Raw genomic sequence first — 17,500 nt, forward strand, 5'->3', positions numbered from 1 at the left:
GAGCTGCGAGGCTACCGATAACTTTATCTGGTCGACACTACCGATCCGACAAACTGACATTGGACATTTCCTTACAATTACACGACGCAATATCCCGTCTTAATATGACAAGCTTATCGCTGTAAAAAGAATAAAAACAGGCAGAATTAGAGCTTTAGTTCAACAAGAAATAGAGTTTCTAAGCAAAGCCGCACTGATCTACAGTATTTAGGTCTAAAAACCACTTTGAAGACGGTTAGCTTTTACTTGTTTTGCTGGGTACTACTATGTCAATACTCTAAAAAGTTCGATTATCCAGAATCTTGTCTAGTGTAGTGGATATTGGAATATGCAAGGAGAACCTATCGATCAGAGTTCAACTCTTTGGCTCGCCTAATCTGAATGTTCTCTGCACATTGAAATGTTTGTTTATCTGAAGTAGATTGTACGTCGTGTAAGTTGAATAAAAAGGGAAATGTCAGTTTGAGGGATGGCCATGAGTGTTGACCAACTTATCTCTGCCTGGGGTGTTTGGGAGTGAGGGCTCCCGGTAGGAATTCATTACTATTCGAGGCTACGAGACCGTTCGCCCCAACACAGCCATACAACGTGAGAAAGGAAGTGCAAATTTAACATTCCGTAAAGCTGAGTGCAGTCCAATAAACAAAGTCTTACACACTTCTAAAGGAAAACTTTTATTACATTTACCATTAAAAACTTCATAGTAAAAAGGGCAATCTACCATTTTTTTTCTTTTCTTTCTACTTCCAAACAGTAATTCGTTACAATTTATTTTAGGGCGGGAGAACAGAAGTGTTTCAGGAGTAAAATTATAAAATTTTGGCTGGCCACTCGAAAGTCACAATATGAGAAAGGTTTAGATATAATACAAAGAAAAAGCCAAATCAAAATTGAGTTCAGGGCGATGACTACAAGTTCATTTTACATTAGAAAGTTCCTGGGACATTTCAAGGTTACGGTTTCTTCTTTTTACGGCCTCTGCCATCGGGGGTGCCATCCGCTTTCCTTTTCTTTTCGTCTTTGCTTGGTGTTTGAGCCTATCAGAGAAAAGCGAACAAAATTTTACGAGTATTCAATACGCACTCACTCCTGGACTTAAATCCAGCTAAACCCAAAACAAGTTTGCCTCAACACCGTGTTTGCCCAGGGTTTTGAGAGCCTCGGCGAAAACCGAAGTTTTAGACGCGCAAGGAATGGCTTCTTTGCACTTTCCCGAGGAAACGTTCCATACACAGGTTCAACGCTTGGCGGCTGAACGGTCGAACAACGTAAGGCCACTGTTAACCTTGAGAACTCCTTTTGCTTCCCACAACATAACAAACAACTTCGAAATTCGGATGAGAGTTAACTAAATAGGACAGGGATTTCCAAACTACACACACGGAAATAACCTCCAAAGGTTTTCTGAATATCCTTCGTGTCCAGGTCACCCCCTATTAACATTGCCAAAAGTATCAGAAAGAACCCACTATACTTTCCCGTGATCACTTAGTAGTTTCGCAGGATAGAGCAAATAAATTTAGGGTACGTTCGAATGACCGTATTCCGGAATAGGAATAAATTGAATAGAAGATTTAAATCCTTCGCTTTTACGAAGATTCACATTAAAATTGTCAAACAACTGCTTAAATGCTGTTTTATGAAACATATCTTTATTATCCTTGTTGCTTCAAAACGCCAGACATACCGTTTTAAATCATCACTCCACGTATTCTTATTCCGGAATGGGGTCAATCGAACGCACCCTTAAGCCCGTTTCAAATGTCGAACTTTACATGTGCCGAATCTAATGCAAATGGCCGGAGGAAACAATATATTTTTTCATTAGCATTAGATTCGGCACATGTAAAGTTCGACGTTTGAAACGGGCCTTAATGTGCACGTATTAAGACGAATGTCTAATGTGTCGCGTGGGTACACGTGCGGAAACTTCTGGCGACTGAAACACGCCCAAGCAGAGCTCATATACGAGTGATGTAAAACTTGAATAAGTGGTTTTGGGAAAAGATGTAATTGTTAACGTACCTTTGGAGTTCCACCTGCAGCCTTCCCTCTTTTCTTTCTCTCTGCTTTCTCTTTCTCCTCAAGCTCCATCATTTCTCGTTCAATCAATGTGATTAAGGTGTTGCAACGCCTTTGAAGTTCCTGCAATGAACAACACAAGATACCAGGTCAAGTTAGCCGCCATTTTTGTTTCAAACTACGATATATCGAAAGTAAACTTCAGTGACTTCCAACATTGACAGATTTGTTAAAACTATATTTGCGTCTTGGATACAATGCAAAATCTAGCCTTGAACCCAACCTCTCACTCTCAGCATGAATTCAAGACATAACGCTGGCAGGATAGCGTTTTCACTTTTTCAATTGACCGAAATTTCTCCATTTAACCATCTGGACAGCTTCCAGTTGAGCAGTATCAAAGGAGCAGATTTTTTTCAGAAAATAGCGGTTCCAACTTATGTGTCGTGCAACCCAAACCAAAGCAACTTCCTTCCCAATCATACTTGACGATGAAACAAAGCAAGAAAAATGCGCGGGATCGAGTCAACATTTTTTTTCCGGATTGGCAGTTGGCTAAGCGAAGATATGCAAAGCCAAAGCTACTGCAATAGGCCAGTTTCGTATTCTAACGGTAGGACTGGATCTAGCATGAATGGAGGCTAATGCGGGCAAATTTGCATTTGAAAGGATTTGCCGCATTAACCTCCATTTCATGCTAGATCCAGTCCAGCCGTGAGAATTCGAAAATGATCTAGTACTACGGACAATCGATAATTATGCATCATATAAGCTTATTCCAGAATATTTCAAACTAAGTAACTATATTGAACTGGACAGCTTTCTACATAAAATACAGCGCATTACCTGGGCTGTCCTTGACTTGAGGAACCAGTCAAAACGGAACTGCGGCGCACTTCTGCAGGCCATCCTCAGTTCATCGTACACATTTTCCTTGTCAAATCCAAGTTTGTGCAACATGCAAATCTGAGTATGAAATGTTAAGAGAACCATTGGAAAGTGCACCGAAAAGTGGCTTGAGCTCGAAAAGATGGTTACACGACACAGTTCACGGTCCAGTGTTAAAAATAACTTGTGAGCTGAGACTTACTCGATGCTGACTCAGTTAAAGGAAACTGATGAATCACTGTACTGTAGGCCAGCCTGGGCATAACGGAAGTCTGAAGGGATTTCAAACGTTTCTCGTTCATTACAAATCATTTCTCGTCCATTACATTCTCTAAAGGCACAGTAATGGCCTTCGATAACATGATGAGAGGAAAGGACAAGAAAGGAACCCTGTTTAAATGTTTAGTCCTCTAGCGCCGGGTGCGAATTAGCCAGTATCAAAAATACCACAATACTCTTTGTTGTGCCTCCAAGATTTTGCATAGGCATTGTTTTTATTTTCTCTTGAAAATTACAATGGTCTTGATTAATAACGATTTAGATGTAGAACTTAACAAAAAGAAAAGAGATACTAAGTTAATTACACGACGTTTCGAGGACATCTTGTCCTCATTATCAAGTGAAAGGAAAAATTCAGTGTTGAAATTTAAAGGAAAGAAAATGCAAGAGCAAATTTGAATGCCCTTTGTATGAAATGTTGTTTACACTAAAGGAAAAACCACCTTTAAACATCCAAAGTGACTCCCTTAGGGCGAAACTGTTCATGTAAATTAACGTATTGTATATTCGCTCCTTTAAATTTCAACACTGAATGTAATTAACTTAGTATCTCTTTTCTTTTTGTTAAGAATTACAATGGCCCCAAGAGAAACTGAAAACAATGCTTATGCAAAGTTTCTGACGGACAAACAAGAGTGTTATGGTATTTTTGATACTGGCTGATAGGCCTTTTTCTTGGTGCTGACCAAAAGAAAAGCAGACTCTTGGGACGAGAATGCGGAAGAGGCTGACGAACTCGAAATGCTGTAGGGTGGGGGCGAACCTTAACGGGTTAAAATTCCTGGAGGGCGAAACGTTCTCCTATCGTCTTAAGTCTCTTCACCTGTTTAAAAAGATCGGGTATCGTATGTGAGTTTAGTTGATCAAGAATCGAATTCCGACTTACCAAGAAGCGATCCTCTTCTTCTGTGTAATTCTTTCCCTTGTTTGTTCCATAAGCGATTCTCATCTGGTGGAAGGGAGAGCGATAGCGAGCCATCTGCCAAATAGTAAAAGAGATCACATTAAGAAAATAGAAACATTTGGAGACTGAAAGCAATGTCGTAAATGAATGGCATCCTATTAATTTTCAATACGGTGTTGTACGATTTACTATTGCAGAGACCGAGGATATACATTACACTTTTCAAACCCGATATCCGGGATTTTTAGAGGCATCTCGAAGTTAAAAATTTTGCAAAACCTCCCCACTGTTTCATTCACTTTGGTACAATGACGCCAGAATTTTGTAAATGGTATTAAACGTGTGCTTGGACATTGACATAAATAAGTGATGACACTGAATTGGACCAAAGGCAGACACTTCGACATACTACTTAAGGACAAAAGGTGGACAAGGGGGGTAGGGATGACGCAGTGGTGAGAGCACCCGCCTCCTACCAAGGTTCGATTCGACGCGTTGACGTCAAATGTGGGTTGAGTGTGTGGGTACTCTACTCTGTTCTGCTCCGAGAGCTTTTTCTAAGCCATAAAGGGTATTCTGGTTTTCTTCTCTCCTTACAAAAAAAAAAAAAAACAATCTATGATTTGATACGAGTTAATTTGATTTTATTTCTGCATAATGTCCGCAGTTAGTACCCCAGTGACAAATACACTTGAATAAAATTAAAGTTTCTCGCTCACCTTGGCTTCCAGTGCTTTCTTGATGCTGAGTCTGCGCTGAATCTTCCCTTCTCCGCGTTCAATTTGCGCCATAAGTTTTTCGATGTCCGTTATCTCTTCCTTTCGCTCCCAAAACACGGCCGCGTAGGTTCGCACCTCCTCCGGCGTTTTGCCTTCCACGTCCTGGCAGATGTTGTCCAGGTCATCTCGCCCATACTTTTCGCACGCCTTGATAAATTGGTTGAATTCTCGCTTCGACCAGTTTGTAAAGCCCTGGGGAACACACAAATAGAGATTAATGAGACTGAGGTTCGGAAGAATGCCCTTTGGGCGCAGGAATGGCGTAGAAAAGTAAAAAGTAAAGTAAAGTAACCATATTTAACGTCGATAACTCGTAAGAGTAATTCAACTGACAAACCTGAGGTCGACGGTGCGCTCATTTTACTCCCCCCTCTCCATCAGTGCTCCGTTTTACGGGTATTTAAAGCTACTTAGCAACACGGAAAGGAAAGAAGTCGAAACAAGGATGCGAGATCCGGGAATCGAACTCAGGACCTCTTGCACCAAGGCCGCGCACTAACCGACTGTGCCATCCTTGAATAGTGTTGATAGCACTTGTCTCCTACCAATGTGGCCCTGGTTCGGTTTGCGAACTCGAGGCCATTTGTGGGGAAAATTTGTTGTTGGTTCTTTTTTTCTGCTCTCCGGGTTCTCCAGTTTTCCCCTCTCTTCAAAAACCAACATTTCTAAACTCCAACATCGGATGCAGGACCTCCATGTAAACCACTTCCGGGTGATTGAAGCTTCCTGGGTAAATATCTCGAACCTCCCGGAATTGAGCCCTATTGTAATGCAAAATATTTTCTATTCTTTCGTTGAACTAATAGGGTGAATGATCACGTGATTGAGACCCACAATACAAAGATCAAAGCGAACTTTTCTTGCAGACCGGTAGTTGCCTGTGTGGAAGCAAGGTTTGTCAATAAGTCACCTCTTGGAGAAGTTGTTCCTTTTCTGCCACTTCCTCCTCATTAAGAGGTTCAGATTCATCTATTAACCGCTGTGCTTCTTTTTGTCTCTCGGCTCCCTGGGGGTCATCAGGATCTCGAGGAACCTTAAAAGAAACAGGGGAGACATCTTTAGCGAAAGAAAGCTATTCAACTTTTGCTTCCTAAGACGACCACTTATAGTTTACAAAAATTTGGTTTTATCAACGGAGTTGTTAATGTAAATTGGCCACCGTACAGAGATTCTAAAGGCTGACGTTTCGAGCGTTAGCCCTTCGTCAGAGCGAATGACGAAGGGCTAACGCTCGAAACGTCAGCCTTTAGAATCTCTGTACGGTGGCCAATTTACATTATCAACTCCGTTGATAAAACCAAATTTTTGTATACTACTTCCCCACCGACGCAGCACCACAGTTTCTTTAGAAACTACCCCTCAACTTATAGTTTACCCTGCCTTACGTCAGACGACTTACTCGTCAATGGGAACACCTTAGGGACGAAAGCGTTCACTACATCTACATGAAGCGGGGGCACCCAAGGCAAAATTTCGCGAAATATCTGTTGGGAGGAACTGCTGTCTAAAGAAATTTCGAATCTTTTGCTTGGAGATGCCCTCGACTTTCGGGGGTTTGTCGCTAACATCTAAACGACTAGCAACCAGAGGAACAGTATCCCTTATGTTTTCGAATAGGCTATTTTCCCTATTTTTGGCACTTTAAAAAATTCAGCTAGCATTTTCGGGAAACAAACAGTTCGTAGGGCAATTCGTGAAAGGCAACTTTAAGCCAGTTTAAGCTATCAATTTCTGAAAGAGAGATTTTATTCCCTAAAATATTCAGGCACTAGTTTTCGGCCACACACGCCGATCAGATCAAAGTTTTCTAGCTGATAAATATACAGTATGGCTTAAAAATGCCATTATTCATTACAAGGAACTCAGGAATGTCCCTCTTAGGCTTAAAGTTGAAATTCGTTGTTGGGTGCCCCTGATGAAGGTCCACTAAAAATGATGCACCCCTTAACAACATCTACGTCTGCGCAAAAACCATAATCTCTTAAAAGAATAAGACTATTTTTAATAGTTAATAGGTCACCTCTTTAGACAACCTTCAGAAATCCAAACAACACACACCAGATGTTACTAGAAAGTGAGGCTCTTAAAACTACCAATTCATTATTGGTATCCTCTTTACCTTGTAGCCTATGTTTTTTCTGTAAGCATAAATCTCTTTGTCCAGGAGTTCAAATAACCTCGGTGGGAAGAACTGATAATCTTGTACATTTGGCTGCTTTGGTGGCCGAGGTGCCTGAAACAACAAAGATCAAAGTGGCTGTTGCCATCTGCTGTGTGTAACCTTTTTTGCTACATTAGCTTTTCTATTCCCTTCCCCTTCCTGTAAAACTAAGGAAAAGTCACCTTATTTAATGTTGATGGCTCCTTCTGCTACAAGGCTGGTATCAATGGAAGTACTGATCAAGTCATAACATTTAATCTTGCTGGCCCCATATTCAATTCTATTTCTCCCTTGTAACATGGATTTTTGCAACAGACACAACTTATTTCTTAATAGCCGAGTCTCAAGTGGCCATATCCAACAATATAAAAATTTTGGTTTTATCAATAGAGTTGATAATGTAAATTGGTCACCATACAGAGATTCTAAGAATCTCTGTGCGGTGAGATTTTTAGAATCTCTGTACGGTGGCCAATTTACATTATCAACTGCATTGATAAAACCAAGATTTTTGTATACTACTTCCCCACCGACGCAGCACCACAGTTTCTTTAGAAACTACCACCCTTCATTCATATCCAACAATAGACCACTTTCATCAATGGCAATCACCTTAACATTCTTTTGAATTATTTATGTTAATTAGACATACTGCCCTCATTTTGAAACAAAAATTGTTTTGAAATGTGCTTGTCGTAGCAAGGCTAGAATGGCTTACTAGCATTAAAACAGGACTATTTGGCCACCATTATGGAAGAGGTCTAGAGAGAGGGGGCAAAAATATTAAACAAATGTCGGCAACAAAAAGCAAGGCAGAGGAAGAAAGAGTCTACATGGTCTTATTTTCCTCAAAACCAAAACAAAAACCCTGCCTTGTCTGGTCTCCGTTGTTCAAAAGGCAGATAACACTATATCCACCTGATAAATCACTATCCAGCAGATAAACACTAGAAAAACCAATAATTGAGTTATCCAATGGATAGCACTGTCCAACTTTTGAACAACTGGTGCCTGTAGTGTAAAGATGGTCCATGAAAGGAAGTGATTGAGTGAAAATTAATGGTAAAATGACTTACCTTGGGGGCTTTTGGTTCACTGACTCTTAACATTTCCCTAAAGTAAGCATCAACTGCATAGTTTGCTTTACGTTCTCTCTTTGGAGGCTCAATCCAATGAGGAATACCACCAGTCTGTAGAACAGGAAGAATATTAAATAAACAGTTTAAACAAGAGATACAAGCAAGTTATGTTGGGGCAAGGATGGCACAGATGTGGTTCCTTCAGTGGTCGGGAACCTTGGAAACGTAACACTTCAGCATGTGTCCACAGATACCAAGTGATAAGCACAAACACAATGACACCAATTTGATGATCAGTCAAACCCAACATTTACAATCAGGGCTAGAGGTACACCTACAAGCTTTGAGAGATGATATCACCTTGCGTTTTTCCTTGTAATCTTCCCCCTCAAAGTGAAAGATGCTTTCCGTGGGTGCATCCATGGCGAGTTTCCGCAGTGATCCCTCTCCAAACTGCTTCATCTTCTCTTCTAGTTCTGCAGTCTGGAAATACATGCAAGAGAGATCTCCAATAATGAGCCATAAAGAAAAAAGAAGCCTAAAATAAGCATTACTGTGAAATGGAACGAAAACAAAAGAAAAATTAATGTTGATTCACGAAAAGTTTGACTCACCAAATGAAAACACAGTACATGTAGCTCTTGCAAAGCACGTGGACCAAAAATGGTCAAATTATGTTACACACAGACTAAAGAATTCCTTCAAAATATAGCCAGGCCAAGCCATTACAACCACAACATTGCAACTGGTCAGAGAAGGATTATCTCCTAAGGGTTGTTGTCATAATATTCAACACAGATTAAACCTAACCATGCATTAGGCAACTTAGCCTCGTGACCAAGATCTACATGTACTAAGAAGATGATACAAACTGAGAAGAAAAATCTTTTGACCAGGTGGACAACTTTACAAGATAACCTGATTACCGGCATGTAGATTACTGTTGCTTACCAACTGAGCTGAGAGGACAGACAGACTGATGAATGTCTTGTTTCAGAAAAATATGAGACAAAAGGATATTAAAGTGGCTAATTACCTTCTTTTCACCTTTCTTCAAGATAGCATCTATGTCTTCATCCGTGATTTCTTCGTCTTTGGAAGCAAACACTTCATCTGCACCATGTCTGATCATACTTAACATTTCATCTTTGCTAACCTTCAAGTTAGGATCAACAAGGCGGCCTAGAAAAATAAATAAATTTTGCTAATTGTCAGTTGAGTGCAAACTTGTGTGGCAGGACAGAACACTGCTTCTACTGTGATTGATAAAGTTACCTTGCTGAATGACAATAGCATCAAGTCGCAGTTTCATCTCTGCTCTTTCCACAATTCTCTCTTCCACAGTGCTGTCTGTAATAAACCTGAACACATGCACTTGTTTCTTTTGGCCGATACGATGAGCACGGTCCTAAAAACAAGAATGAAAGAACACATCATTAACGTTATTTTCGATACAGCGAGGAACTAAATTGGCACCTGAGCATAAAAGTTCTCTGAACATCCAATGGCACAAGTTACTGTCACACCAATGCACATAATTATATCTAAATGTTATAAAAAAGGAGTGCGTTGTGATTGGCATAAACCCCATGCTATATTGCAGCTCAGCGTATGAGAGTAGTATTGTTAGTATTCACAAGCATGTTTATGGACTAAGGTTGGCATGACTTTATGATAGTCTAAAACCCAGTGATGAAGACACCAAAAAGAAAATAAAATATCAGTGGTCCCTTGACAAAAAAGCTTTGCTTTCTGTATCATAAACAACTAAAAATTCCCTTTCCTTGCATTGTTCTTCCTACTTCTTTCATCACTTCCTTGAGTGCCACATAACAAAACAGAGAACAGTAAAATACTAAATTCTTTCTTCATATAAAATCAATACTTAACCATTGCTTGCAGATCAACTTGAGGATTCCAGTCGCTGTCATACAAGATAACAATATTGGCAGTAGCAAGATTGATACCCAGACCCCCTGCTCTGGTGCTCAACATAAAAACGAACTTGCTGCTGTCTGGCATGTTGAAAGCATTGATCTGGGCTTGTCTCTCTTCGTGAGGTGTCTGGCCATCAAGACGGCAGTAGTCAAACCCTTTCCAGAGACAGTAATCTTCAAGGATATCTAACACTCTTGTCATCTGAGAAAAGATCAGTACTCGGGAGCCTTCCTGTTGAAGTCTGCAAAGCAGCTTGTCCAGTACGCGCATTTTGCCACTGTTGTCAACCAGGTGCTGGTCAGTAGTGTAAGGAGGACCTTAAAAATAAAAAAAATACTACAAGCTCGAAACTTATTTGTCCACGAAGAGGTTTTGTATAAAAACAATAGGACAAGCTTAACAGGTCACGATATTTTTCATTATTCAAGATGGCAGCACCTGGGAAATTTGAAAGTTTAAGTGAGCTGATAAACACAATCACGAGAAGATAAATCATTTCATTGCAAATAAGAATATTTCTGCTAACAACTGTTTCCACTGACAGCATACAGTTCCTGGATATAATTAAGCTCTACCTTTGGCTCACCAAAAGCAAAGCAGTGTTCATTGTTGTAGTTCATTCAGACTAACTCATCTAAGATTCCTTTTTTTAAAGACGAAAATCCTCTCATTGAAAAAATAACATTCCATGTGGTAGGAGTGAAGATTCCTCTAAGGTGGCTCAAACCAATGTCAACAATAATATTACTGTTTAGTGACAGTCTATTATGTAAGATAAAATCTATAACAGCTTCACAAAATGGCAAGGTAATGGTATGATATGAAACACCAATATTAATTAATTAATTAGTGCCTGAAACAAAATGCACTGAAACTATTAATAGGCTATCATGTTTTTATGGAAATCTATCACATTATAATAATTACTATTTCAAGCAATAACGTGAAACGGCCATTCTTGTTGTTTCCCATTGTAAATATTATAACATAGATATTTGGTAATACCAGAAACCCATAAGGGTTGAAACATGTAACGGCCCCTTGCGTTCTGGGATATTCAATTTTCTAAGTACCATATTTAGAACATGAAGAGCGAGGGGTTTCCAAATAAGGTACTCAGCACTGAAACATTCAACCAATCAGTTCGCACTGAATATTCGGAAGCTGTGAATGCGTGTTACACGTTTCAACCCTTATGGGTTTCTGGTAATATGTAGTACAGTGTTGTACAATCTTTCATTCTAAATAATGTAGTTCCATGAAACGTTGAACCTGGATTGAGCCACCTGTCTCAGCTATTGCAAATGACATACCAGGTTCTGCTCCGTCAAACAGGTACGGATGATTTGTACATTTCCGCAGCTGCATGAGAATGTTCAAAAGCCTCATCTTGTCAGATTTGCCTGCTCCATTCACAACATCAATATCCTTCATGAGAATTTTGGTGTACCTACATTGTAGATGTATACAACAATGATCGTTAAATAGGCATTCATGTACTACTTTTGCCAATTAAAAAATTAATTATAGGAAGTCAGGTTTGATTGGCAGTGACTCCTGATTATTTTATCAAATTCTGTTGCCCACAGCAGTTCCAAAAATCAGGATTGCTCAAAATAAATCTACCATTGTCTTTGCATCTTTGTGAGTCCAACATATATTTTGGTTTCTTTCTTTGGAAGAAGTCTTGTTTCTACATCAGCCTTGAGTCGACGGAGCAAGAATGGTCTTAGTACCTGAAAGTTTGATCAAAATGAAAGCTATTTCAAGCAGTTATTCATTTGGTATATTACTGACATCATGAAACTCTATAATAGAGGAATACTTACGGAATGAAGACGTTCCACCAGCTGCTTTTCTTCAACAAGAGAATTAGTGTTAAACCAAGCATCAAAGTCCTAAATCAAAAGAAGAAACAATGTTTAATGTCACATCAGCTTTTTGTGGGTTTTTGACCTCACTATTATTAGTGAAGGGGGGGGGGGGGGGGGGAGGAGAGCTGGGGTCAGTACCAATGGGTCTTTATCATATCTCTTTTCAGGTAAGTTAACAGATTCAACAACAGAGAGCAGCTGGCCATCCTCTGTGGTTGGTTATTATGTAAGCCCACTCGCTAACACCTGGATCCTATGGCCACGACAAAATAAATTGATTTTAAACATTGGAATTTTGTGCTTTGTTCATAAGTACTTTCCCCACCATTCCCTCCCTCTTTCCACTGATTTTATCAGTGTGACAGGTGACTGAGCGGTCCATCTTCCCCACAGGGGACACAACTGGGTTGAGGGGATTTGCCAGCCATGGGTGTAGTCTTCATCCAGGAGCTGGTTGTTTGTAGTAGCAGATGCTCCTGGATATTTCAGACACCCAAACAAGAAATTCAGTTGTTAAATTGCGTCAACAATATTTCTGATTTAACTTACATCTGCTGAACTAAAGACATCTGGTAGTAAAAAGTTCAGTAGTGACCAAAGCTCATGAAGATTGTTCTGTAATGGAGTTCCAGTCAGAAGCAAACGATTGGTGGACCTGAGTTCTCGCACAATTTCGGAGAGCTACAGTAACGAAAAAACACAAATTCATGCCACATCAAATTTGGTGAACTGATACAAAGGAAATTTGAGTAATAAGCCCAGTCGCATTTCAGCATGGATTAATGCTTGGGTGAGCATTAAAACACAACACACACACACACAAAGTGGGCATATACAAGGGGTGGGGGGGGGGGGGGAGGGGTGGAGGAATGTACTGGCAAGGATTGGATAATACCCACCCTGCCCATGTGGACCACTGGATGAGGGGCCTCTGCACCTTGCTCAGGGAGTGCCTCATGCCTGTATTGCAAAGCGGTCAAACGGTATACAAATAGTGGGTGGAGCCTGGGGAGGAATGCTGCAAATTCTCATCATATGATTACCCTATTTGGCTCTTTAAATCAATCTTGCCATGTGAGCCTTCATGGTTTGACTTTCTCAGAAACAACAGAAAAAAAAAAGAAAAAGAAAGGGTTTGCACAGAAAACTGTTTTTCACTTACTTTTGACTTTTCATTTTTAATTCTGTGTGCCTCATCAATGACGATGTATCTCCAGGCAAATTTCTTGAAAACAGCCTTTTCTCTGATGACCATCTCATAAGATGTAATGCAAGTATCCCACTCACCAGGAAGCATTGTGTCACGGATAAATGCTGCCTAATAATAGAATTATTGACAATGAACTTCATTCAGTGAATGCAAGTGTCAAATGGGTAACCATAATTTATTCAAAAAACTAATGTGATTACTTGCACACGGCTTTTTTTGACTGGGAGGGAGGAGGCCATGAAGGTCTTACAGAAAGTTCCTAGTGGTCTCTTTGGCATAAATTTGCTTTCTTGTTTTATAATGATAAGGAGTCCTCCAAAATAATTCTAATCCCATTGTAAAAATAAAAAACACTTCTTTTGTAAACCCAACTTCAATATGCATTACACCAAAAACAGCGCTTCCTCACTCTCTGCTCCTGTGTTCCAATAAGGCAGACTGCTCTAATGCTTGGGCACCACCGCTCAAACTCTGACATCCAATTGGCCAGAGTAGACTTGGGTACAATAACAAGATGAGGACCAGGAATCTCTCGGAAGTGCTTCATGTAACCCAACAGAGATATGGTCTGTAGTGTCTTGCCAAGACCCTGTTGGACACAAACAAATCAAACAACAAAATAAAAGAAATTATTTTCTCTGTTACCAGCTTACATTTTTAAACATGTTTTCCAATCTTTCAATTTCAAATAATTCAAACTGCTACTGAATGTAATTATTCACCATTTCATCAGCTAAAATTCCATTGATTCCATTCTCGAATAATGATATCAGCCAGTTGAGTCCTCTCAATTGATAATCCCGCATTTCACCATTTTTAATGACTACAAAAAAAGAGATTTATTTTCTATTAGTGTATGATGGAAAAAGCTACAAAAACCAGCTGTATGAGTTACTGTACTGCTTTCTACTGGAACAATGAGCCAGACACATGCAGGGTCAGGATAAATGAGAAGGAACTAATTTTTGCCCTTTTGCTACAGAAACTAGTAGCAAGAATTTGCATTTTTGACACCTATCTTAGTTAGTATACTAATACTTAATATATGCTAAGATGAGTAGCACAATCATGATGTACATTTGTGTAACATAGTGAAATTTTACAAAATTTTTCATGCTGCCATAAAATTGGATGAAAAGGAACCTGACAAAATCAAATAGCCTCTTAAGCTGATATCTTAATGTTAAATGAAATTTTTTGTACTGATGGATCAAAAATAAGCAATTTTAAATTTACCCATGACCCCTTGCAGGCATGGTAATTTCCTCATTTTGCCTAGATTACCCTAAAAAATTTTGTTAAATAACCCGAAATATTCTCATTTTTAACTTTGACATTACAGAAATGTTAATTTCAGAGTTGATTATATGCTTCGCTTGATTCGCAATTGAGAAATTCCGGCGAAATGTTCCACATGGATTGCAAACAACAGGGCAAAATGGGCTGAAGTCCAGAAAAAACTGGTTTAACTGGATAAAAACAAGTCAAGGCCTGGTAGCAAAGCTTGCTCTGAGGGAACGTTTCGAAACGTAATGGCGGATCTGCAAGGAGAAACTTTTGGTTCTTTCACGCTCTAAATTCGCTTTGTCAACCTCTGAACGTCAAGAAGTGTTTCAGACTCACAAAGAGGTCTCGTTCTTTCACAATTTGAATTGTTTCTTTCTGAGCTTTGGCATGTAATTTGTACATGAGATGAGCATTCTGTTTTTCTTTGGGTTTTGTAATGTGAGCTCGGACAAGCAAGATACAGAGGACATTTTGCGAAGCTGTGCTTTGGCTCTAAGGCAAATTGTAATGGCGGACAAAGTGTTTCAGACTGAGAAAAAATGCTCTGGCTTCTCGTGTGCTGAGAAATTTTCGGTAAAACTTTCTCCAAAGCAACTACCACAAATGAGCATTCTCGAACCATATTTTATTCTGCCTAACCACAAAACATCCGTGGGTTACAGACGCAAATTGCAAAACAGCACTGAAGATTTTAGGAGCGTGACGCTCAAGACTGTTGTGCTTTTCGGCCTCTTTTCTCCGTCATTGGTGAGAAATTAACCACATTTTTTTTATTTACTGGTTGCAACATTGTTTATGTGAAATATGTTGTCGATTTCGTTGTGAGGAATAAAGTACAAGCCGTCTGAAGAACCTTGTTGTGCTCGTCTTACTAGTTTGCGTGTTACGCGTGACGCGCCATTTTTTGTCCCTAAAGTGGACAACCGAATCCGTTTATTCTAAACTTAAGCGACCGATTTCGCTAATCTACACAGTAAATGTTACTTAATATGTAAGAAGCATATCTGCGAAATGTGAGTGGCTAGCACTTTTTACCAGCGGAGATATGGCCTGAAGTGTTCGTTCAAGATACTGGTTTCCCAAATGTACATCATGATTGTGCTACTCATCTAAGGGGTAAGAGTATGAAGGAAAATAAACAAGATTTATGAATCTGAAAGTCACATTGCAACTGCAAAGATCTTTTGCCTAAAAATCTCAATCATTATCTCCGATGTCCGCTGTCTTTTCAAATGGTACATCAATTGCTACACAACTTGTCACAGCACGGGAACAATAGGTCACTTACAATGGGGATTCTGATCAAAATGAAGAACAGATGTCTGTGCATGCTTGTTTTGGCTGATCAGTTCTTCATCTTCCTCTTGCTCTGTACGGCGATGACGATGGCTGCAATCAAGCAAGTTCAGAGAGTTTTGTCATTCATCATGACCTTGAACGATACATACCATGTCTTATGACTTACAGTATATGTATGCACTTAAGCATTTCTCCAGATTTTTATTAAGCATAATTCTAGTTAGTCTTGATCAAAAAGCCAAACCCCAAGATACAATACCCAGAAACTGGTTGCCATCACGGCATGAGAGTCAACTATACAGCATGTTAAAAATATCAGTCTACTCTCCTTGTGGAGCCAGCTTTTTAAACTCCCTTAGATAAACTGCAGGGCACCGTGAATTTGAATTCAGGGTTACTGAAGACAACTCCAGATAGGAATAGAACCTAGAGCATCTGCATGTGTATGTGAAAACAACAATTTGCAATTATTGATGTTTTGAATGGAGTTAAATGTAATCAAGGCAAGGTTAATCTCAAGCCAATACGCTATGCAGCCTTTTCACGCCAAGTATGCGTGCATTTAGTTCTAAGACGGTTCCCTCTTGCAAAGGGTTCTGAATTCATATTGGCTCAGGCAAATATACTTCCGTGCAGTTCATGCCTGGTTGGATTATCTATTGTTGAGAGGCCAGGGCCTTTGTTTCTACGTCAAAATGGGCAACCCCCTTTCTCGTGCTGTTTTGCCTTGGTGGTTTTGTCAAAATTAATTATGGCCTCTGCAGGAATTCAAGGCAATTTCTCAACACACAGTTTTCTCATAGGAGCTGCCACAGTGGCTGGATGTAATGGCATACCTGACCACTTGCTTCAGGAATTGCACAGATGGTCAAAAAGTGCTTATCAGCACTATATCTGGACACCAGCCAAAGCCTTAGCATGTGTATCACACAAGATGACATGACTGGTGTGGCATTGCTGTCTCAGGGAATCTGCCAACCATATTTGGTAGGTGGTAGCTATACTTGGCTTTGACTTGCATATGCATGCCACATGCTCCTGGGTGTTTTGGAGTTTGTTTTTTGAAAAAGGTTTGGTGGTTCCACCCAACATCCCTAGTGTTGGGTACATGTAGATTCTGCTTGCTGGTTGCCAGGGATACCACCCTGTGGTGCCTGGATCAGGGTACAGGTTGCTTTTTGAAGGTTCCATGCAAATTCGAAACTCGTTATGCGATATCCAGGTTCATTATCAATATCAAGCTAGTTCCAAGAAGGTCCTTCGGTAATTTGGCTAAATCTACAATTTCAGCATTCACAACTGACGATGGATTTAAATTTTCAATTAACCTTCTTGCAGAATCTTCTTCTTCCGGCTGCAAAAACTCACTCAACTGGCAAGAAGCACATGGTGTTTAAGTGCGCCCATGATCCCATGAAGCCGCTGAAACAATATGGCGCCTATTAAACGCAGTGATCGAAATATCGAAGTACATTTTGTGCTATTAATTAAAAGTGTGTGAAACCGATTTTCTTGTAGTATTTAGACATTATTTTAGTGGGAAAAGAAAGGGGAGTTGTGTTATAGCTATCAGTTCCGAATGTTTTCATCATATGCAGAAGCTGTCTTCTGTTTATCGTGGGTTATCAGACAAAACGTGATTCGCCAGCTGGCGACCAGTTCTGAAAATCTAGTCGCCAGCACTCAATTTTTGGTCGCATTGGCGACCAGTGAGTAGCAATTTCGAGCCATGAAGTAACTGTTTTTCCCACTAGGCTTTTAGCCAGATGGGTGTCTGGGA

The 17,500-nt window shown here is 39.9% G+C and overlaps 1 protein-coding gene across 1 annotated transcript in view; it reads right to left on the reverse strand.

The window, feature by feature from the left end:
- Positions 1-658: 658 nt before the first annotated feature.
- The window catches only part of LOC137999569 (SWI/SNF-related matrix-associated actin-dependent regulator of chromatin subfamily A member 5-like), a 22,034-nt gene continuing 5,192 nt past the window's right edge, over positions 659-17,500 (reverse strand). The window contains exons 4-23 of the mRNA XM_068845378.1: positions 15,710-15,810; positions 13,857-13,957; positions 13,544-13,723; positions 13,087-13,242; positions 12,474-12,605; positions 11,880-11,948; positions 11,677-11,786; positions 11,364-11,500; positions 10,003-10,367; positions 9,388-9,520; positions 9,149-9,294; positions 8,473-8,595; positions 8,110-8,223; positions 6,992-7,105; positions 5,783-5,905; positions 4,813-5,064; positions 4,076-4,168; positions 2,869-2,988; positions 2,026-2,145; positions 659-1,037 (exon numbers count right to left, since the gene is read on the reverse strand). Of these exons, the coding sequence (XP_068701479.1) occupies positions 954-1,037; positions 2,026-2,145; positions 2,869-2,988; positions 4,076-4,168; positions 4,813-5,064; positions 5,783-5,905; positions 6,992-7,105; positions 8,110-8,223; positions 8,473-8,595; positions 9,149-9,294; positions 9,388-9,520; positions 10,003-10,367; positions 11,364-11,500; positions 11,677-11,786; positions 11,880-11,948; positions 12,474-12,605; positions 13,087-13,242; positions 13,544-13,723; positions 13,857-13,957; positions 15,710-15,810 (2,773 nt within the window). The 3' untranslated portion in view covers positions 659-953. The remainder of the gene's footprint in view (positions 1,038-2,025; positions 2,146-2,868; positions 2,989-4,075; positions 4,169-4,812; positions 5,065-5,782; positions 5,906-6,991; positions 7,106-8,109; positions 8,224-8,472; positions 8,596-9,148; positions 9,295-9,387; positions 9,521-10,002; positions 10,368-11,363; positions 11,501-11,676; positions 11,787-11,879; positions 11,949-12,473; positions 12,606-13,086; positions 13,243-13,543; positions 13,724-13,856; positions 13,958-15,709; positions 15,811-17,500) is intronic.

The sequence above is a fragment of the Montipora foliosa genome, chromosome 4, assembly GCF_036669935.1.
Source record: "Montipora foliosa isolate CH-2021 chromosome 4, ASM3666993v2, whole genome shotgun sequence".
Taxonomy (NCBI): Eukaryota; Metazoa; Cnidaria; class Anthozoa; order Scleractinia; family Acroporidae; genus Montipora; species Montipora foliosa.